General features: G+C 52.1%; 3 protein-coding genes across 4 annotated transcripts in view; 1 reads left to right on the forward strand and 2 right to left on the reverse strand.

Moving 5' to 3' along the window:
- The window catches only part of VAMP7 (vesicle associated membrane protein 7), a 21949-nt gene extending 21068 nt beyond the window's left edge, over window positions 1-881 (reverse strand). Inside the window, exon 1 of the mRNA XM_065028102.1 lies at window positions 761-881. The gene's annotated coding sequence lies outside the window, so the exon portion shown is untranslated. The remainder of the gene's footprint in view (window positions 1-760) is intronic.
- On the forward strand, window positions 806-11047 carry LOC102085362 (DNA-directed RNA polymerases I and III subunit RPAC2). The gene is made up of 5 exons (XM_065028104.1): window positions 806-964; window positions 6787-6884; window positions 8759-8835; window positions 10419-10501; window positions 10841-11047. The coding sequence occupies exons 1-5, from the start codon at window positions 926-928 to the stop codon at window positions 10886-10888; spliced, it is 345 nt and encodes a 114-aa protein (XP_064884176.1). The 5' UTR covers window positions 806-925; the 3' UTR covers window positions 10889-11047.
- A 4827-nt stretch (window positions 11048-15874) lies between these two features.
- Window positions 15875-19264, reverse strand: part of LOC102096955 (endothelin receptor type B) — a 14615-nt gene continuing 11225 nt past the window's right edge. For both annotated transcript variants that reach the window (XM_005498046.3, XM_065028094.1), the window contains 2 exons: window positions 18655-18763; window positions 15875-17690 (listed from right to left, as the gene is read on the reverse strand). In XM_005498046.3, the coding sequence (XP_005498103.1) occupies window positions 17541-17690; window positions 18655-18763 (259 nt within the window). In that variant the 3' untranslated portion in view covers window positions 15875-17540. The remainder of the gene's footprint in view (window positions 17691-18654; window positions 18764-19264) is intronic.

Below are 19264 nucleotides of genomic sequence, written 5' to 3' on the forward strand. Positions count from 1 at the left end.
CAATGAGAAGATCGTTTAAGCGTGGTGACTTCAACAGAAAGTCGCCCAGACTTCCCTTTTCCCCTCCTTGGCATCTGCAAGTTATTATTGCTTTAAAGGATATTCCAACATTCGGCCCTGTGGTTTATTTGTTCATTTTAAGCTGGAGAAGGTTATTTGTGCACCAACTTCGCAGAAGTTCAGCTGCGTCTCTGCCTGCACAGCTTAATTCAGGTGTCCCTGCTCCATCATTACAGAAACAAACAAACAGATAAAATTAACCCAGTTTCTCCGCCAGGCCCAACAGTTTTCTGGAGGACGGTATAATGTGTTTTAGGAGAGGTGTAAAGAAACAGAACACGGCAGTTACTGAATAAGCATCTGTCTAGAGGTAACACGCACACCCCAGAGCTCGACCACAGCATCCCCGCTCAACAAGCGCAACTGGAATTACTCATCACTAAAATCCACACCAGCCCTCACCCCGCGTTACACCGGCAACACGACGCCCCGGGGTTCACCACAGCACCGCAGCCACGGCCCTTCCCCCGTAACCCGCTCCCGGGCCCCCAAGCCCAGCCCCACACCGGTATCGATACCGGCCAAGGCCTCCCCGCACCGCAGCGGCCTTGCGGGCCCGGCCCCACCGCCCCCCGGTCCGCTCAGCCCGCCCCGGCCCTCTGCCCGCCCCGGGGGAGCCGGGGACATCGCCACTCGCTTGAGGGTAACAAGCGGCTCCCCGAGGGGCCCGGCCGGCCCGCAGGGCCCCGCCGCCGCTCACCGGCCGCCGCGGCAGGAGGGAGCGCCCGCTGAGCGCAGCCGCGCTCGGTACCGCGCAGGTACCGCCCCGGCACCGGCCGCCGCGACGCTTCCGGCGGGACCGCGGCGGGGCCGCTGGGAGCTGTAGTGCCGCCGCGCGGGGCCCGCCGGGAGCTGCGGGGCGGCCATGGCGGAGGAGGGGGAGAGGAAGGCAGCGCTGGAGACGGTGGGTGCGGGCGGCTGAGGGGGCCGGCGAGTCGCTGCTCCCCCGGGCAGCGGCAGCCGGGGCCTTCCCGGGCGGGGCCCGCTGAGTGCGATGCGGGGGGGGAGGGGAGTTGGCGTCGCGGTAAATCGTGGCATCGAGGACAGATGCACGGGAAAGCTGCCGCAGCGGGTCGTTCCCCGCCGCATCCCCGCGGTGGAGCTTCGTCCCGGCAGCGGGAAGCGGCGAAGAGCCCGCTGAGCCCGGCGGGGAGCGGCCGGTCCCGGGCTGGGCCCTCAGAGCCACCGGGCCCGTTCCGACCCGTGAAGCCGTTCGGGTTTCCCTGGCTGGAGCAGCCGCTCTGCTCCGTGTCTGCGAACAGCAGAGGGAGGAAGGAGCTCAGCAAACCAGCGCTGTCCCTGGAACAGAGGGGACGCACCTTTTAGTCGAATTTCTTGAGGTTTAGGTGTTTGAGGTTGTCCTGGAGGGAGCAGAAGCAGCCACAGGCCAGGACTAACTTATTTTAAAGCTAGTTAGGGCTAACGCTTTCTAAAACAAACCTTGCCTTTTGAAGATTAATTACTCAGCCCTGTGTAACCAGGGTCCTTGGGTGGCTTTAACCATCAGCCGCAGCCAGCAGCGTGTCCTGTCTGCACCCCCACCCGTTTCACGTTGCTGGGCTCTGTGGCAGGAGTTCCTGCACCCGCTCCCCATGCCCAGCACCCGTGCAGGCGGCTGAAGGCAGTAGATGGCACTGCACTTCACGCTAACAGCGCTGCAGGCTCCCAGCCAGCACGTACACCGTGTCCCGGCGACAGGGAGAGCTGACACCACATCTGGAAGACCACATCTGGAATTGAGACCACACCTGGAATATTGCGTCCAGTTGTGGCCCCTCAGTTCCAGCAGGACAGGGAACTGCTGGAGAGAGTCCAGCGCAGCCACCAAGATGCTGAAGGGAGTGGAGCATCTCCCGTGTGAGGAAAGGCTGAGGGAGCTGGGGCTCTGGAGCTGGACAAGAGGAGACTGAGGGGGGACTCATTCCTGGGGATCAATATGGAAAGGGGGAGTGTCAGGAGGATGGAGCCAGGCTCTTCTGGTGACAACCAGTGATAGGACAAGGGGCAATGGGTGCAAACTGGAACACAGGAGGTTCCACTTAAATCTGACAAGAAACTTGTTCCCGGTGAGGGTGGCAGAGCCTGGCCCAGGCTGCCAAGGGAGGTTGTGGAGTCTCCTTCTGTGCAGACATTCCAACCCGCCTGGACACCTTCCTGTGTAACCTCATCTGGGTGTTCCTGCTCCATGGGGGGATTGCACTGGATGAGCTTTCCAGGGCCCTTCCAACCTCTGACAGTCTGGGTTTCTGTGATTTACATTTTTTACCTCTCCAATTGCCCTCCCACTGCCATTCCCTGTGGAACCCCTTCCACCTACAAGGGATGTGTTGAACCTCAGGCACTGGTGGCTCCTGTGAACATTGGTTCTGTCCTCTGTACCCTGTAGAAAGTCTGAAAGGCTGGCTGAACAATGGGAAGGTGTAGAAAGCTCTGTTGCATGGAGGAGAACCCAAGAAGGAAGGAACCAATTTGGAACCTAAAGGCATGGGTAGAGGTGCTGGGCACATTAAGGGACAGAGATCTGACACAGGTCAGACAGGGAACTTGCAGTTGAGGGAAACTTCTGGCCCTCTTGAGAGAGAGAGATCACTCCCTCCTTGTACCCTTATCTCCAGTATTCTTTATCCTCTGGACTGCACACAGGAGCATTTCAGATTTTTCAAATATACCCCATATTAGCTGGGCTCTTTTGGTTCTCAGTGTTACCACTCTGAATTTGGGGCTGTGTCTAGACTGAAGTAGGCAGAGTTGTACATATGGCCTCACCTTTTGCTCTGTTGTGCTTAAGCAGCTGTAGAAGGCTCAGATTCACCAAAGGGGTTTCTGTAGCACATATAGTTAATTGCAACTCAACCTCCACCTCCATCAGTGAAGATACAGCTAGAAATGTTCCCAAACCAGTATCTCAGGCTGAAGCAAAGTCTAGGGTGCTTGAGAAAAGGTAAAGGCTGAACCTCTGTCATGGTCATTCAACTGAGGCCCATAAATATATCTTGTATGTCATTGCAGGGCTCTGGGAAGACCACACCTGGAATCTTGTGTCCAGTTGTGGCCCCTCAGTTCCAGCAGGACAGGGAACTGCTGGAGAGAGTCCAGCGCAGCCACCAAGATGCTGAAGGGAGTGGAGCATCTCCCGTGTGAGGAAAGGCTGAGGGAGCTGGGGCTCTGGAGCTGGACAAGAGGAGACTGAGGGGGGACTCATTCCTGGGGATCAGTATGGAAAGGGGGAGTGTCAGGAGGATGGAGCCAGGCTCTTCTGGTGACAACCAGTGACAGGACAAGGGGCAATGGGTACAAACTGGAACACAGGAGGTTCCACTTAAATTTGAGAAGAAACTTGTTGGGGGTGAGGGTGGCAGAGCCTGGCCCAGGCTGCCCAGGGAGGTTGTGGAGTCTCCTTCTGTGCAGACATTCCAACCCGCCTGGACACCTTCCTGTGTAACCTCATCTGGGTGTTCCTGCTCCATGGGGGGATTGCACTGGATGAGCTTTCCAGGTCCCTTCCAACCCCTGACATTCTGGGATTCTGTGACACAGGATCATCAGGTGCTCTGTGCACTGGTCTGTCTGTCTGTCAGTGGGAGGTGGGGAGAGCTGAGCACCAGGACAGCTGTACAGGAGAAACAAATGGGCTCTGTAAGTTGCCTTGTTTTACAAGTTGCCTTTAGGGAAGGCTTAATACAATGGTTTTCCATAGTCTTTAAATCTATAGCCCCTAAACTTTTCCTAACAGCACAACAGACCCTAGAGTCTCTTAGCAATAGTCTGGCTCCTGCTAGTTACTTTTTTTCAGGCTCTGTAGAGCCTTATTCTTCTCCACAGTTGTGCGGAGCACAGGCTGAAAGTCATGATTGCAGCAGGAAGCCTAATCCTGCAAGTCTGATGTGATGAATGAAGTGGATCTTTGAAGAGCTGCAGTTGGCAACAAACCAGCAGATTCCCCGACGAGGAATGCAGTACGTGACAAAAGAGGAGGACACGTAGAAAGCAACACTGGCTCATGAAGACCAGCAAAGGGCTGTATATTCTGATGTAAAAGATAAGATATGCGTAAACCGCAGTGAGTGTAGGAACAAGGGAGTTGTAGAACTGTTCCCCACCCACTTCATGTCCGGCTGATCCCATCTGTCTTCAGTGTTGTGCTAATTTATCCGCCTCAGCACCAAATACAACCTTAGATAGTTCACCCATGTAAATCACAGCCCCTCCAAGCAGGAGAGCTTCTTGGTGATGTGAGATTGCAGCTCTTAGTCTTGCGTAGCCTCGAGATCTCAGCAGCTTTTCCTTCTGCCTCTATCGTAATCCAAGAACACAGACAATTTGGTAAAAAGCAAATCATTGTGTACCCAAAGAAGAAAAACACCAGGTAAGCAGAAGGCCTTCTTTCCAGGGCATCAGGGCTTTTGGCTCACATGAAAACAAGTTTTCTTGTGAGGAATAGTTTGATACCTGGACACCTCTTATGTAAGACTCAGAAACACCCTGAGAGCCGCCTGCTTCAGGGCACAGACCTCATTGCTGCAGGGACTGGGGAGGAATTTGTCCTTCAGGGGAATGTGTTGGTTTTCCTTGGAAGCATCGGGCAGCACCTGCGGCAGGGGTGAGATACCTGACCAGGTGGGCTTGTTGAGAAGCAGTGAAGCTCATGGTCCTGCTGAGATCCAGAATTGTATCCGAGGACTCTCCACAGGAAAGGGGCATTGAGTCCCTGTGAAGCCAACAGGTACAACACAACGTGTTCCTTATGGCTGCGTTCCTTATGGCTGCGTTCATCTGCCGGATCAACGTGCTGGGTACTTGTGCTGCCCTAAGGAGCCAGGGACAGCTTAAATGCAGCAGGTTGCTGCTCTGAGGCACTTGCTGCAGCCCCACGAGCTGGACCAGCCGTGTGGGAGAAGCATCCTCTCCCTTCCTTCCTACGCCCATGTGTTCCTTCAGCTCTGCAAAGCAGTTTGAAGTCAGTGCAACTCTCAGCACCGTGCGTTAAACTCCTGGTTATCCTATTTTCCAAATCCTTTTTATGCAACATTTGTAACTTAGCTGTAAATATTTGAAAAAGCATCTTTTTGCCTCCAAGTCTGCAGAGCTACACCAGAGCTACAGTTTCACTCCCCTAGCGTGACCAAATTGCAAGAGTGTCACTGTCGCAGTGAACAGAGCTGTCTCATGGGGGTGAGAGGGGCACTTGGGATTGTGGCACCTGGGCACCCTCCCAACCCTGTGCCTGGATGCAGGGAGCAAACTGGGGCCAGGTGACCTGTCCTGACACACGTGTGCCTCCCGAGTTAGGCTGCTCTTGTTTGAGCCTGTGGTCTTTGGACAAAACAAGCTCTTGGGTATGACTGGTGCTAATAAATTTAATAAATATTTCCTTGCAAGGCCTCACAGTGGGAGAAACTGAGGCCCGTAGCTGCTTCTAGGAAGATGGAGGAGGGTGCTGGGTCAAACAGGCAGGAGAGCAGACAAGGTGTCTCACCTGTGCTGCTGGTTGCCTGAGTGACCTGTATCAAATCTCACATTTTCATTCCAAGCCAAGGGAAGGTGTTGGTTTGTTTTTTTTGTTTTGTTTTCCTTTTTTTTTGTCTTATTTTAATCACCAACGAGACCCACCGCTTTGGTTGTGGATTGTGAGATGCTGGGAGGCGAGTCAGACCCTGTCAGTCCAGCATCCCCCATGTTGATGTGATGTTGCTGTGTCACACCTGCCCTTGAATCGTTCTGCGGGTCTGGCCAATCTCCGCAGAAGTCAGTCTGCATCTCCCTTCTGAACTGCTGAGTCAATTCCCTGTGGTGACCGTGCCTGCAGAAAGAGGGACGGGACTGCTAGGGGACAACTGCTACCCCGGGGGAAATGTGAGGGGTTATAAAACCCCTGGAGTGGTTGGGGATTTGGCCACAGGCAGGATGCAAAGAGATCAGCGCTTGTCTTAGCCTGGCTCCGCACTTCACCTCGAAACCTCTCTCTGCTGCCAACAGAGGAAGCGGTTTGGGGGTGTCTGGGCACGACAGGCTCCATGGTGGCTACATTGAGCCTGGGGAGAGGTCAGAGGCTCAGCAGCCCTCTGACAGCTAAGTGATTAAGTGACTTGTTGGCTTTGGAGGAGATCCCAAACCAGTCTTCTCAGGAAGCGTTAGCTGGTAAAGCTCTTTTCAGGCGCCTGAGCTTAAAGCAGCAGGAGGACGAGGGGCTGGCTGCCAGCGTTGCAGGGTTCATTACATGTGGGGCTCATCGTGAGCATGTGAATTTGGGCTTAGAGCTCCTTTTGGTTTTGAGCTGGGATAAGATTTCCCTGCTGGCAGGCAGAATTTCTCCCTGGGGATTTTTTGGCCGTCCTTTCCTCTGATTCCTGTCTAGCCACAGGCTGGTGGTGGGACGTGGGGCGTCACCAACCTGAACTGTCACTCCCAGCTTCTTTCCACCATGGGTGCAGAAGCCACAGCTTGCTCTGGGCTCCTCTCCTGTGAAGAGGAGGGGTGCACAGGCGCTTTGATAACTGGGGAGAGGTTTCTCTGAGGTCTGTAATTTTTGCACCTTTCCTTCCATTGCGATGGTGCTTTTGCTCACACTGCAGCAGCTGAGATGTGAGACACAGAGGTGGCCCAGCTAGACCTACTCGCCTCCCCGTTGCTCTGGTGAAGCTGAGCACAACACTGTATTCACCCTGGGGCTGGTGTTCCTTACCTCAGAGAGCCTTACAGCATTTCTTCTTTCCCCATTTGTGACAGGTTCAGGCAGATGGGACAGACGGAAACTGTGTCACATTTGTGTTGCATGACGAGGACCACACGCTCGGCAACTCCCTGCGATACATGGTCATGAAGAAGTAAGTGGAGCCTCTGTGGTGCCTGGCATCGCTGAGGGTGCCTCTGTCTCCTTACTTTAACCTTCTCCTTACTCATCTGCATCTTAGTTGTTGCTGGAACAAGGCAAATAATCAGCAATTACCTCTGTGCACCTGTTAGGGTCTTTATACCAGACATGGTGCCAAAGACTCCTTACCTACCACCTCTCTTCACAGAATTATCTTTTCCCTTCTGCTGTTAGCGTCAGGACCCTGAGAGCACTGGTAGCCCTTAATGGGCCTGACCAGCCACACACACCCTGCCCAGGGGACCCAGAGCCCCATTTGAGCTCAGCTCAGGGCTTGCAGTCCCTCCTGAGCTGTGTTCAAGGAGTATGGATCTCTAGCTCAGCCTGTACTGGGATTTAGACTCCATTTACCTGATGCGCAGACTGACTTCCTGACCTGATCTCAGCCTTTCTTCATCATTCAACCCCAGGCAATGCTACAGACTCAGGGAAGAGCTGCTGGAAAGCTGCCTGGCAGAAAAGGCCCTGGGGGTGTGGGTCAACAGCGGCTGAACATGAGCCATCGTGTGCCCTGGTGGCCAAAAGGCCACCAGCATCCTGGCTTGCATGAGCACTGGTGTGGCCAGCAGGCCCAAGGCAGTGACCGTCCCCTGTACTGGGGAGGCCAAACGTGAAATCCTGGGCTCGGTTTTAGGCCCCTCATGACGTGACAGACCTTGAGGTGCTGGAGCGAGTTGAGAGAAGGGACCGGAGCTGGTGAGGGGCTGGAGCACAAGTGTGATGGAGCGGCTGAGGGGCCTGGGGGGTTCAGCTGGAGAACAGGAGCTAAGGGGAGACCTTCTGATCTCTGAACTGCCTGAAAGGAGCTTGGAGCCAGGGGGGTCGGGCTCTGCTCCCCAGGAACAAGCGCCAGGAGCAGAGGAAACGGCCTCAAGACATCTCCACTGTCTTACTATCCATGGCTCCCGGCTCCCCAGCCCTTAGGGAACAGCCAGCCCTTGCTGCTCCTTGATGGTTAGTTATGAAGGAAATGTAATGTCTGACATGTGAAAGACTTCCGAACGTCTTATTTGGCCCTGGGTAAAATGATGTGCATCTCCATTCAAATACCTGTGATCAGGCAGTATCTATGTCTTCTTCTGGGACAAGCACAGTCAAAAAAGAGGGTAGGAACAGCCTGTATTAAGTGGGAATTGATGCTGGGAATTATCCTGCTGCCCCCATAAAAATATAAAAATAGGTTTACCCTGGTTGCACAATTTTATTGAACTGGGCAGCGCTGAGGACTTGTGAAGATCTGCTGGTAAGCCTCAGAAGAATTACAGCAGGAAGTTCAATGCATCATCTCAAATGACAGTTGCGTTGCAAATGTTATGTGAATTCTGCTGAGAAATGGCCATGACAAGAACAGTAGCCCTCCTGCCGCTGTTCTTTCTGCTGGGTGCACAAAGGTTCTACCAGTTGCCTCAGCTTATGAAGGCAGATGCTGTGCAGCCTGCAAACCATCTCCCTAAATCGCTACAGTGCCCTGGACCCGTCAGCATCTTTTGCCCAGCAGAACTGCAGCAGGTTTGTGTGCAGGGAGGTTTCCAAGCAGCCAGGATCCCCTGTTCAGACTCTGCAGGTGCCAGGATGGTGCCTGTGGTCCTGGCAGCCACGTCCTTCCCCTGGGAAGCTCCAGCTGCAGCTCAGAGACAGACAGGGGTGTGTGAATAAGGTTACACAGGTAGTTTCCCTTCAGCATATCCCTTCCATGAGACCCTCAGTCATTTTAGGAACATCCTGAGCCCCAGCAGGTCTGGGGCAGCCTGAGCCTCTGACTTTCCTGAGATTTGCTGTGGACTGGCTTGAGTTTCACTGCTCTCTCTTCTCTCTCCCTTTCTGCAGCCCTGATGTGGAGTTCTGTGGCTACTGCATCACGCACCCTTCTGAAAGCAAGATCAACTTCCGCATCCAGACCAGAGGTGTGTGTGTTTCCTTTGTGTGATTCCCCCTGCTCCTGTCAGATTTCCACCATGAGTCATTTAAATAAAGAAAAGTGCTTTTCTCCCCCTTCTCTGCTGGCCACCTGCAGCTACTGGGCCCTGTTATTCAGCTGGAGAGGCTGCTCTGAGCCATTATGCTACAGATCTGTTTCCCAACAGTAGGGCTGAGCCAGTGGAGGCTGGAGGAGACCACAACCTCTTCTGGTCTTGGGTACCTGGGCTGACTGGCAGCAAGCACTGAACTGCAGTGCTGGGATGGAGCTGTCAGAGGTGATGGGTGCTCCATCTGCCCCTAAATCAGCCACAGGGATAGGAAAACAAAGCCAAAGTGCACTGGCATACATATATATATATATCTGCAATGAGAGAATTTGTTTCTGCTTCTTCCCAGCTGTATTGCAGCTTTGCTCATCAGCCTATGAGCAGCAGTTCTTTTGAAGAGCCTCATAAGTCTGTGCTATCTTTTGACTTGCCTCCCAAAGAGGACTTTGTTGCCTGATCTTAGACACTGACAAATCTGAGCCTCTTGCAGTCACTCACTCCCCCCAGCATGCCATCCTTGAGCTCAGTGCCCTGCCCTCTGTCCAGGCTCCACAGCTTTGTCTGCTGCCCAGGGGGATGGTGTTATTACATTCCTTCCTCCTGGGGCTGTTCACTTGAGCATCAGATATGTAGAAGCTGCTTTCTGGAAGCAAGGATCTAGTTTATCACAGAATCACAGAGAATCCCAGAATGTCAGGGACTGGAAAGGACCTGGAAAGTTCATCCAGTGCAATCCCCCCATGGAGCAGGAACACCCAGATGAGGTTACACAGGAAGGTGTCCAGGCGGGTTGGAATGTCTGCACAGAAGGAGACTCCACAACCCCCCTGGGCAGCCTGGGCCAGGCTCTGACACCCTCACCCCCAACAAGTTTCTTCTCAAATTTAAGTGGAACCTCCTGTGTTCCAGTTTGTACCCATTGCCCCTTGTCCTGTCACTGGTTGTCACCAGAAGAGCCTGGCTCCATCCTCCTGACACTCCCCCTTTCCATATTGATCCCCATGAATGAGTCCCCCCTCAGTGTCCTCTTGTCCAGCTCCAGAGCCCCAGCTCCCTCAGCCTTTCCCCACACGGGAGATGCTCCACTCCCTTCAGCATCTTGGTGGCTGCGCTGGACTCTCTCCAGCAGTTCCCTGTCCTGCTGGAACTGAGGGGCCACAGCTGGACACAATATTCCAGGTGTGGTCTCCCCAGGGCAGAGCAGAGGGGCAGGAGAACCTCTCTGACCTACTGACCACCCCCTTCTAACCCACCCCAGGTACCATTGGCCTTCCTGGCCACAAGGGCCCAGTGCTGGCTTGCTGACTCTTTCATTCCACAAAACGAATTAGTGCTCAAGCTGTCTGCTCTAGCCTGGCCCACCACACTGAGCTCAGCTCGCATGCTGCTGTTGATGGGCTGGGAGAAGGGAAGTGTGTGGGCACATATGGGGTGTAAAAGCCTCTCTCCATCACAGGGACTGCCCTTGGGCATGATGGTAACAGCTACCAACCCATTTCACTAACACATCTTTCCCCCAGGGACCCTTCCTGCTGTTGAGCCGTTCCGGAAAGGGCTGAATGACCTGATGGGTGTTTGCCAACACGTCCTCAACACCTTTGAGGTGAGACTGTTCCTGAAGAGCTCAGGGGCCTTTTGTATCTTTTGGTCTCAGAGGGGAGAGGAGTGGCCTGAGGCCTGTGTTGTGGGTATTTTGACGTGAAAAACCTGGTAGTGTTTTCAGACATTCTCTGGCTGCCCTGTGGCGTGGCCTGGCTTCTTTTCCCTTGGAGCGACCATCAAGCTCAGTCACTTCTGAAACTACCTGGAGCTTCTCAGGTCCCTCAGCCTTTCCAGGCACTGGACAGAGAAGTCACAGCTCAGACCAGGGTGGTTGCACTGTGGTATGTGAGTCACTCATATATATATGCAGTTAACATTTGTCCTTTGGTCTTGTTTGCAGAGGAGCATGAAAGAATTCAGGGCCCAGAGGGAAGAAGAGATGCAGTAGCATTTGGGGATGACAGTTCCCGTGGATGTGTGTAACGTCTGTGTGTTGGATTCCCTGTGTCAAGAGTTTTTATTTGTTTGTTTGTTTGTTTTTTAATAACTGCTTTGATGCAAACCTCTATTTTCTGGGATAATAAAGTTTATGAAGTTTGATGCCACAGAGGTGAGTGACACTGTGTCCAGCTCAACATAGATCTGCAAAGTGGTATCTAAGAGGCAGATTGTTTGCCCTTCCTTCCTTCCTTCCTTCCTTCCTTCCTTCCTTCCTTCCTTCCTCCCTTCCTCCCTTCCTCCCTTCCTCCCTTCCTCCCTTCCCCTCCTCCTCCTTTTCCCTCCCTTCCTCCCTCCCTCTTTTCTTTCCTTCCTCTCTCCTTCCCTCCCTCCCTTCTCCTCCCTTCTCCTCCCTTCTCCTCCCTTCTCCTCCCTTCTCTTCTCCTCCCCTGTGTTGTTGCTGTTTCCTGCCTGGGTTTTTCAGATCACAGCTTTTGCAGGTAGTCTGGTGCACAGAATTGCTCTGCCCCAGAGTCCACACGGAGCAAAGGGATTCAGTGCTGTGTGACTTCAAGCTTTTAGAGAGACAACACCCTCTCCCAACTTTAATCTTTGCGCCACTGGCACCAGCGCAGTTGACTTCAACAGATACAGCCAACCTTCCTTTTTAAAAAGATCATTATAAAATGATACTCTGCTCATTTGGGGGCGAGATGAGTAAAAAACTGCTTGCCTTTTTTAACCCTCTGAAGAACGCAGACAAAGGCAAGTGCAGACCCCAACGCTGAAGCCCTGGCCTTGCTGGGATCCGCTGGCGGAAAGCCAAGCGAAAGCCTTTTGTTGAGCGTAATGTGGCATGAAATTGCAGGAGTTTTTCTGCTCCGTGCAGATTGCGAACCTTTCTGGTTTGCTCTGCACAGGGGGGACGCCGCTGGTCTCTTTGGTGGAGGTCTGCAGCTACCAAAGGAACCTGCTGACACCCAATTAAGTATTTAGCGGATTTTGCAGCCCCCCTGCTGCTTAATAAGAAACACCCAGGGCTTTTCATTTCAGACACTGACATGTTTTATTAACATACAGCGGAATAAGAGAGAGGATGTAAAATGTCAGGTTTTCTCTATAAAATTCATTCTTTCAAATATGAATTGACAGATCTGGTCTCTCTGACAGGCTGGCAGTGGGTTTGTGTTCACAGGGATTAGGCCAAGAAGGCAGCTGAACCCTACATTTCATCATCAGGCTTCTTTGCCTCTCAGTTTGCCGCAATGGGTCCGTCGTGCCCGTGGTCCCACATCCGTAGAGGGCAGCTCTGTGGCTTTGCTTTTGGCGAATCCTGTGTGGCCTGGTTGCCGTGTGCTGGAATCCGTGAGTGGTTAAAGCGCAATTTCACGCAGGGCATGTGGGGAAGCGGAGATTGAGCCCGGTGTCTGTCTCACCCCTGTGTGTGGGTGCAAGCATAGGCCTGGGGACCTTCTGGTGGGAAAATCCCCCAGCCTAAGCAAGAGGGAGACATCAAAAAGGACGGAAGCAGTTTCCCTGGTCAGGGGGTGTTGAAGCCGGGAACTGGGTCAGCCCAGCTGTCATGGAGAATATTTATCAGGTCTTGAAACCCAACTGGTCATTGACCTGGTGGTCACTGCCTTCGACACCCAAGGTACCGTAGGATCATTTCGGTTGGAAGAGACCCTCAGGATCATCAAGTCCAACCATAACCCAACTCTAGCACTAAACCATGTCCCTAAGAACCTTATCTAAACACCTTTTAAACCCCTCCAGGGATGGTGACTCCACCACTGCCTTGGGCAGCCTGTTCCAATGTCCGACAACCCTTTCCAGGAATAAATTTTTCCCAAGATCCAAACTCAGCCTCCCCTCGTGCAACTTAAGGCCATTTCCTCTTGTCCTATCACTTGATACTTGGGAGAAGAGACCAACACCCTCCATGCTCCAAGCTCCTTTCAGGCAGTTCAGAGATCAGAAGGTCTCCCCTCAGCTCCTGTTGCTGAACCCCCCAGGTCCCTCAGCCGCTCCATCACACTTGTGCTCCAGCCCCTCACCAGCTCCATTCCCTTCTCTCCACTCGCTCAGCACCTCAAGGTCTTTCTTGGCTTGAGGGGCCCAAAACTGCCCCCAGGATTCAGTGTGGGTCATCTCCATGTTCCCTGAGCTGGGCTGCAAGGATAACTCTGTTCCTGGATGTGCTCTGCCTGAGAAAGCAAAGAAAGAGGGAGCCCATAACTATACAGCTCTTCCCCAGGAATGGTCAATAAGAGCTGGTCCTGGTCTTGGTTGTAGCCTAAGGGAAACCTTTTAGGGCTGGAAAAGTGCTGTTTGGATGCCAACACAATGTAAGAGATTTTAAAAGGTGCAGTTTCTAGCTGGTATCTCAGCTCTCTCATCTCCCTCCCCTCTCACGCTTGGTCAAATTTTATGACATTGGTTTTAACAGGAAACATCTGGGAGGAAAACACAAGGGAAAAGCGATACTAAAGGAGGCTGGAGTCACTGTTAAACAGACGTGCAGCAAGTGATAGCAATGGGATGAATTCATGGCAGTCTGTTTGTTGCAATATTAATAATGTGCAGATCTGAGCCTGGTTGGTTTTGAACCATTTAAGGCTAAATTGTTGATCTAAGTGTAGCTGCTAATGTAGATATGATTAAATCTGCTCTTGGAGCATAAAAAGAGATGTTAGCCACTTAGGGCCCAGAAGGTTAAGTAAGGTAAAGGGATTCCCCTGTCTGCCTGTAATTGGTATCTGTCTTGTGAATATTAGCAGGTCCTGGCTGTTCTGCCTGTCCTTAGGAGAGGATTGTGGCTCTTTGGTGCTTGAGATGCTGCTCCTTATGGCATTACCAAAGGTCACTTGGATTGTCAAGATGCTTCAGTCTTGACAGAGATGAATGGGCGCTGTGCATTTAAATATACTCGTTCCCACGCACTGTGCAAGGAAAAGGCAGAACAACCCTTGCTTGGCTGCTGGTAGGCACTAAACTGAACGACTGCGTGTTTTGCTCCTGTTTTAACATGATAAGACTGACTTCTACCAGTTGGGACTGACTTTATTTTGCAGCAAGGAGGGTGGCAGCAGCCAGGGACAGGTCTCTAGCTGTAAACTCCTAAGCTTCTCTTTTTTTCTTTGCTATTTCATCTTTTGGGCACTTGTGGCTTCTCTGCCAGGAGGACATGCAGAGCTTGATGCTCTCTTGTGCTTCTTTGAGGCACTGAGTGCATTTTAGCTGGCTCCTGTGTCCTCAAGGTAATCCAGTCTTCTGGAGAATGGTATCTCCTTCCCCCATGTCCTGGTACAATGAGCTGGTGTCCACACTTCTCCTGGGTCTGGAGCGATCTTGTTTTTAAAGAGAGCTGCTTCTCCTGCCTCTCTGCCCAAGGGATCCTGTCTTCTGGCACCTCCGGTTCATTTGTCATTATTTCTTTTTAATTAAGGGCAACCATGTGACAGGGTCAGGTTGGAACGAGCCGTCTGAAAACTGGCACCTGGGCTAGCAGAGGGGCAATGTGTGTGCCAGGAGGCAGAGACGGGCAGGACAGAGGAAGCCATGTTCCTTGCATGTGTGTGTGCTCATCAGCCTGTCTCTGGTGCTGATTTGAGGCTGGAGCTGGCCCTGCTCAGTGCACCTATTGGCCTTGAATTACCTACTGTGACCCAGACTTACCAGCTTCACCTGACACATCTCCAGACCTGACCCACAGCATCCTCTGCTTGCTGGAGTTGTCAGTCTTACAGAATTCACAGAAACACAGAATGTCCTGAGTTGGAATGCACCACAAGGATCATGGAGTTCAGCTCCTGTTCCTGCACAGGACACCCCACAGGTCACCCCGTGTGTCTGAGGACGTTGTCCAGTCTCTTCTTGAACACTGTCAGGTTGGGGCTGTGACACCTCCCTGGGGAGCCTGTTCGGTGTCCAGCACCTCTGGGTGAAGAACCTTTACCAGGTTGTCCAGGCTATAAGGGCACTGACTGAATCAGTCCCCAGCAAGCAGGTCCCCTGCTCACACAGTGTTTCTCATCTGTGTGACTCCCACAGTGGGGTCCCCACAAGCCAGGGCTACACTCCAGGCCTGTGTAACCCAGTGAAGATCCCAAGGGAGAAAGATGTTGGCTCAACACATGACCAAAGCACCAACCATTTCAGATGTGTGGGGGGAAACAGTAGCCACATGGCCAAAGCATCCCGGTTAGCAGTTAGCATCCAAAATACTACCTGTTATGGGACTTCTTGGCCTGACAACTGATCTGCCACCTCTGTGGTGTGTGGCCCCACAAGCAGTTTGAAGTGATGAGAGGTTGGCAATTAGTGACACCTCCAGCGAGTACATGAATTTTAGGGAGAACCAACAGAGATGCAGTGGTGGGGATGTTAACCTGAAGCAGATCCCTCCATACCAGCTGCTTGCAACCTGGGAGAGCAGGCGCTGGTGGGTAGAAGACAAGCTTCATTTAAGACAACCAAGCAGCTGGGCCATCTGGAACTGAATTTGCCACAATTTGGGGTAGGGCAGAATTCAAGTGGGACATTGCATTAGGCTTGATGTACCACTGGCTTACAGACCACCACACCCTTGGAGTGGTATGAAGTGTTGGAGTCACAGAGTCTATTTGCCTGTAAATGTGGACAAATATAGAAATACACAGAGTTCAGATTGCTTTTATAAGAGCAATCATTTAAAAATGTCCTTCTGCAGAGATGTCTGCGCTGGAACATTTCAGCCTTTGTCAGGTTTCTCTGTTGGATTCATTTGTCCACCAACAAAACGCCTCCAGCTGTAGGGCAGAGCGCAGCAGCGCTGCGAAGTCGATACAGACAAATCTGCTCTAGCGGGTATGTACGTTCATAGAAAATGTGCTGGTCTGGATATTCCTCAGTCTTTCTGTTTTCGTTGAAACCCTTTTGTCTTTCAGAGATGTGGTTTGTTTGTAAAACATTTGCACCTCAGTGAAAGCCAAACTGAAAAAAAAAACCCAACACCTGGAAAATGTTTTGCTTTATTTGCAGGTCTTTTTTCTTCTCCCTTTTTCCTCTCTTTTTTTCTTTTTTTCATCCACGAGAAGATGAAAAGGGGAAAGAAGAAAGAGAAGTAAAAGAGAAGAAGAAGAGAAAAAAGAAAAATCATTAAAAAAGTAGTAACTAAAACTTTCTCATACAGGTTTTCTTTAAGCTTTGCCAAGAGACGCAAGCATGATTTTTTACAAAACATACTGGAAAAGCACCTGGGGATTAATTGTTTGAAACAGTAAATTTGTGAAAGCTCTTTGCCATGTTTCAGTTGGCTCCAGCAGCTCTTTCAGCTGGGATCGGACCTTCCCCATTGCCTTTTCCACCTCAGTTTGACCACGAGGATGAGCATCTCTGTCCCCCTTACAAATGGCATGAACCTTGGTGTTGTGGTGCTGTGGTGAAGGCGCATTGGGGACCAGCCCCACTGCCCCATTGGAGCTCAGCCTTGTGGGCAGCAGGAAGATCAACTATAGGTACCAAAATGCAGAACACCCTTTTTTCCCTTCAAAGTCGTGGCCTTGCAGGTGATCCCCCTCCCAGGAGCCAGTGGCTGAAGGATGCTGAGGACTTCCCAGCTGCCAAAGACCACAGATCAAGGCTGGATGCTCTTCAGGAATGGCACATCTGGATCCTCTCCCTTGTGTCAGGGAGAGAATTAGCTGCTCCCAGATTATGTGGGGGGTTGGAAAGATGAGGGCTGGTTCCTTGGTCCCAGACTTATCTGGGTTTGAGCCACCTCTGCCTTCCCTTGCCTGGCCTTACAGATTTTCCCTGAAAGAACAGCCCCTTGGGTCAGCAATGGCACTTGGCTATCCAGGAGCTCACCCGTCCCTCGTGGGGACAAAGCTGGAGCCAATGGCTTGGCTGGATGCTGCCACTACCTCCTGCCAAGGTCCCCTAAGCCGCAGTCACACACAATCATTTTCTTGTGCCATACACAGGAGGGATGAACATCATCTCCAAATGGGCAGCCTGGGGTGGGTTTCCCAGGAAAAGGTGAAGAGAAGGGGTGGATTTTAGGGCTCCCCAGGTTATGTTGGTCACACAATGAAGCCAAATTACTGCCCATCTCTTACTACCATGAACAGAACGAGATTTCAGGCCATTTATGATCTACGAGACCTACACGGTGCCTGGATCTTATCCTGACTCTCTGCCCAGGGACAAACCGTCCCAGCAACAGAAGGAGAAGATATGGGATGTTATCAAAGATCTTCTTTGGCTTTTTGAGCTGGAAATTGTCACTTAGGGTCCTCTCCCTCTCCTCCTCATCTGATATTGATCTCAAAATGACCACATCTCAACTTTCCTTCCCTTTTCACGTATATCTCCCCACCCTACGCTTCCACCCAAGACAAATGGCTGTAAGTCACTTGGTTTTCCTGCAAGGAAATGAAAAGTCCTATAAGGATCCGGATCCCCTTCCCCCCCTGACCAGAGGACAGATCGACGTGGTTCAGAGGCTGCGTTCAGAGCCAGTCCCAGGGGTCCATGAGATGCTGCAGCTCCTTCCAGGTGGGTTACGACATGAAGGCAAAAATTATTCAGGCCCAGCCAGGAAATGGCCGGGCGAGAGAAATGGAGGGGTCCTGCCGTCTTGGCACAGCACCTTCTCTCACCCCACGGGTGGCATGGCTTTAGGAGGAACTGTACTTGTTACTCAAGCGGGAGCTGCTCCGGTCCAGCCCAAACTCCTGCCCGTTGGCTTTCCACTTCCCAACAGAGCCCTTCTCATCTGTCGGTGTGATGCTCAGAGCTGGCCTTTGGCACCAGCAGCACAGGCAGGACTGCAAGGAGACAAGAAGATGGAGAGAGGATTTACAAGTGTGGGCTACAGAGTAATAGAGGAGGAAACATTCCCTTCCTGACGTTGGCAAGTCAACCTGCACAGTGCCAGAGGCACAGACTGCACTTCTGAGCCTTGCTGTCCTATGGACCTGCTGAGAGCAGGTTTTCTGAGATAGGGATGGTGTGGATTGGGAATGAAGATACCAAAATCTTTGGTACCTTTTGTGGTTGTGCTTCCTTGTCCTTGAGGTAATATAGGTAATTGAGGTAATACAGGTAATGCTTAGCTGGGCTCAACTTTTTGCCACAGCAGCTGGGAGGTGACTCCCATCCCATCCCATCCCATCCCATCCCATCCCATCCCATCCCATCCCATCCCATCCCATCCCATCCCATCCCATCCCATCCTCTTCCTTTCTCAAGGCTTTACTGCTCCTGAAAGTTATCTCCAAATAACTTGTGCTTGAAGTTTAAAGCAGGCTCAGTCCCTGGTTTGTGGGGATGCTTCTGATTCAGAATAACAGGGACTTTTTTGGCTTGTCCTAGGTCCTGCATGGGCAAAAGCCTCCTCATAGCAGGGCAGCAAGCTCTAGTGTACTTGAAGCTGGGAAGAGAAGCACCTGGCAGGGGAAAAATTTAGGAGAAGAAATATTATCAGTATATGAGCAAGTAGGGGAAGGCTGTGGGCTGCTGGCAGCCCCTGCATGTCCCTGATGGGGCATTTGTGTGGCAGCCAGGAACTGCAAGGTCCAGACCCATCTCTGCTTCTCTGCTGCTGCTTGCTGGGTGTGTTTGTCAGATCACTTTCCACCTTTTTCCTCATCTCATAAGCACAGAAGTCCACAGAGGTGTGATGGAGGTGCCCCTGGCTGTGCCGTGCCTGGTCTGTGAGAGCTCGTGTCCCTGGGACCAACATCTGGGAATGGTCACCACAGCCAGGAGCTCTGGAGGGGTCAACCCTACCTGGAAGCAGTTCTTGAATTTCCGACTGACGAAGTAGAGAGCCACAGGGTTGATGCAGGAGTTGAGGGAGGCCATGTTGATCCCAAAGTAATCCATCACTAGGAGGAAACTGAGGAGGGAGGGGAGAGAAGAGGGTGGATGTGTTGGAAGCTCACGGAGAACTGAGGGAGGGTTTCCAAAATGCTGCTAACTCCCTGGCCTGGGAACCTGTTGCCATGGAGGGGCAGTGACTGACACCACAGAGGTGAACACAAAGCAGCCCCTCCTGTGGTTGGGCAATTGTGCAATATTTTCTTTAGAAGAGCATTTCCTGAGGAAACCCAGAGGATGAGATCTGATTTCCCCTGGTGAGCTTGAGAACATCAGCAGTGGTGTCTGGCCTGAACAGGATTTTGGCATGACAGCGAAATACAAGAGAGGAAGACAGGCAGTCTCCAAGTGTGCAGAGCCCTCAGGTGTGCGGCAGTCCCTTCAGCCCTGCAGAGAAGGTTTCTCTGCCCAGCAGACCTCTTTAAACCATAGCTTTGTAGAGACATATCAAAATCTAATTTCTTCTCTTCTTACGGTTCCCCACACCCTTTCTCTGTGCCCCTCAGGAGAGCAATGCCAC

This window comes from Columba livia, chromosome 12, assembly GCF_036013475.1.
Source record: "Columba livia isolate bColLiv1 breed racing homer chromosome 12, bColLiv1.pat.W.v2, whole genome shotgun sequence".
Taxonomy (NCBI): Eukaryota; Metazoa; Chordata; class Aves; order Columbiformes; family Columbidae; genus Columba; species Columba livia.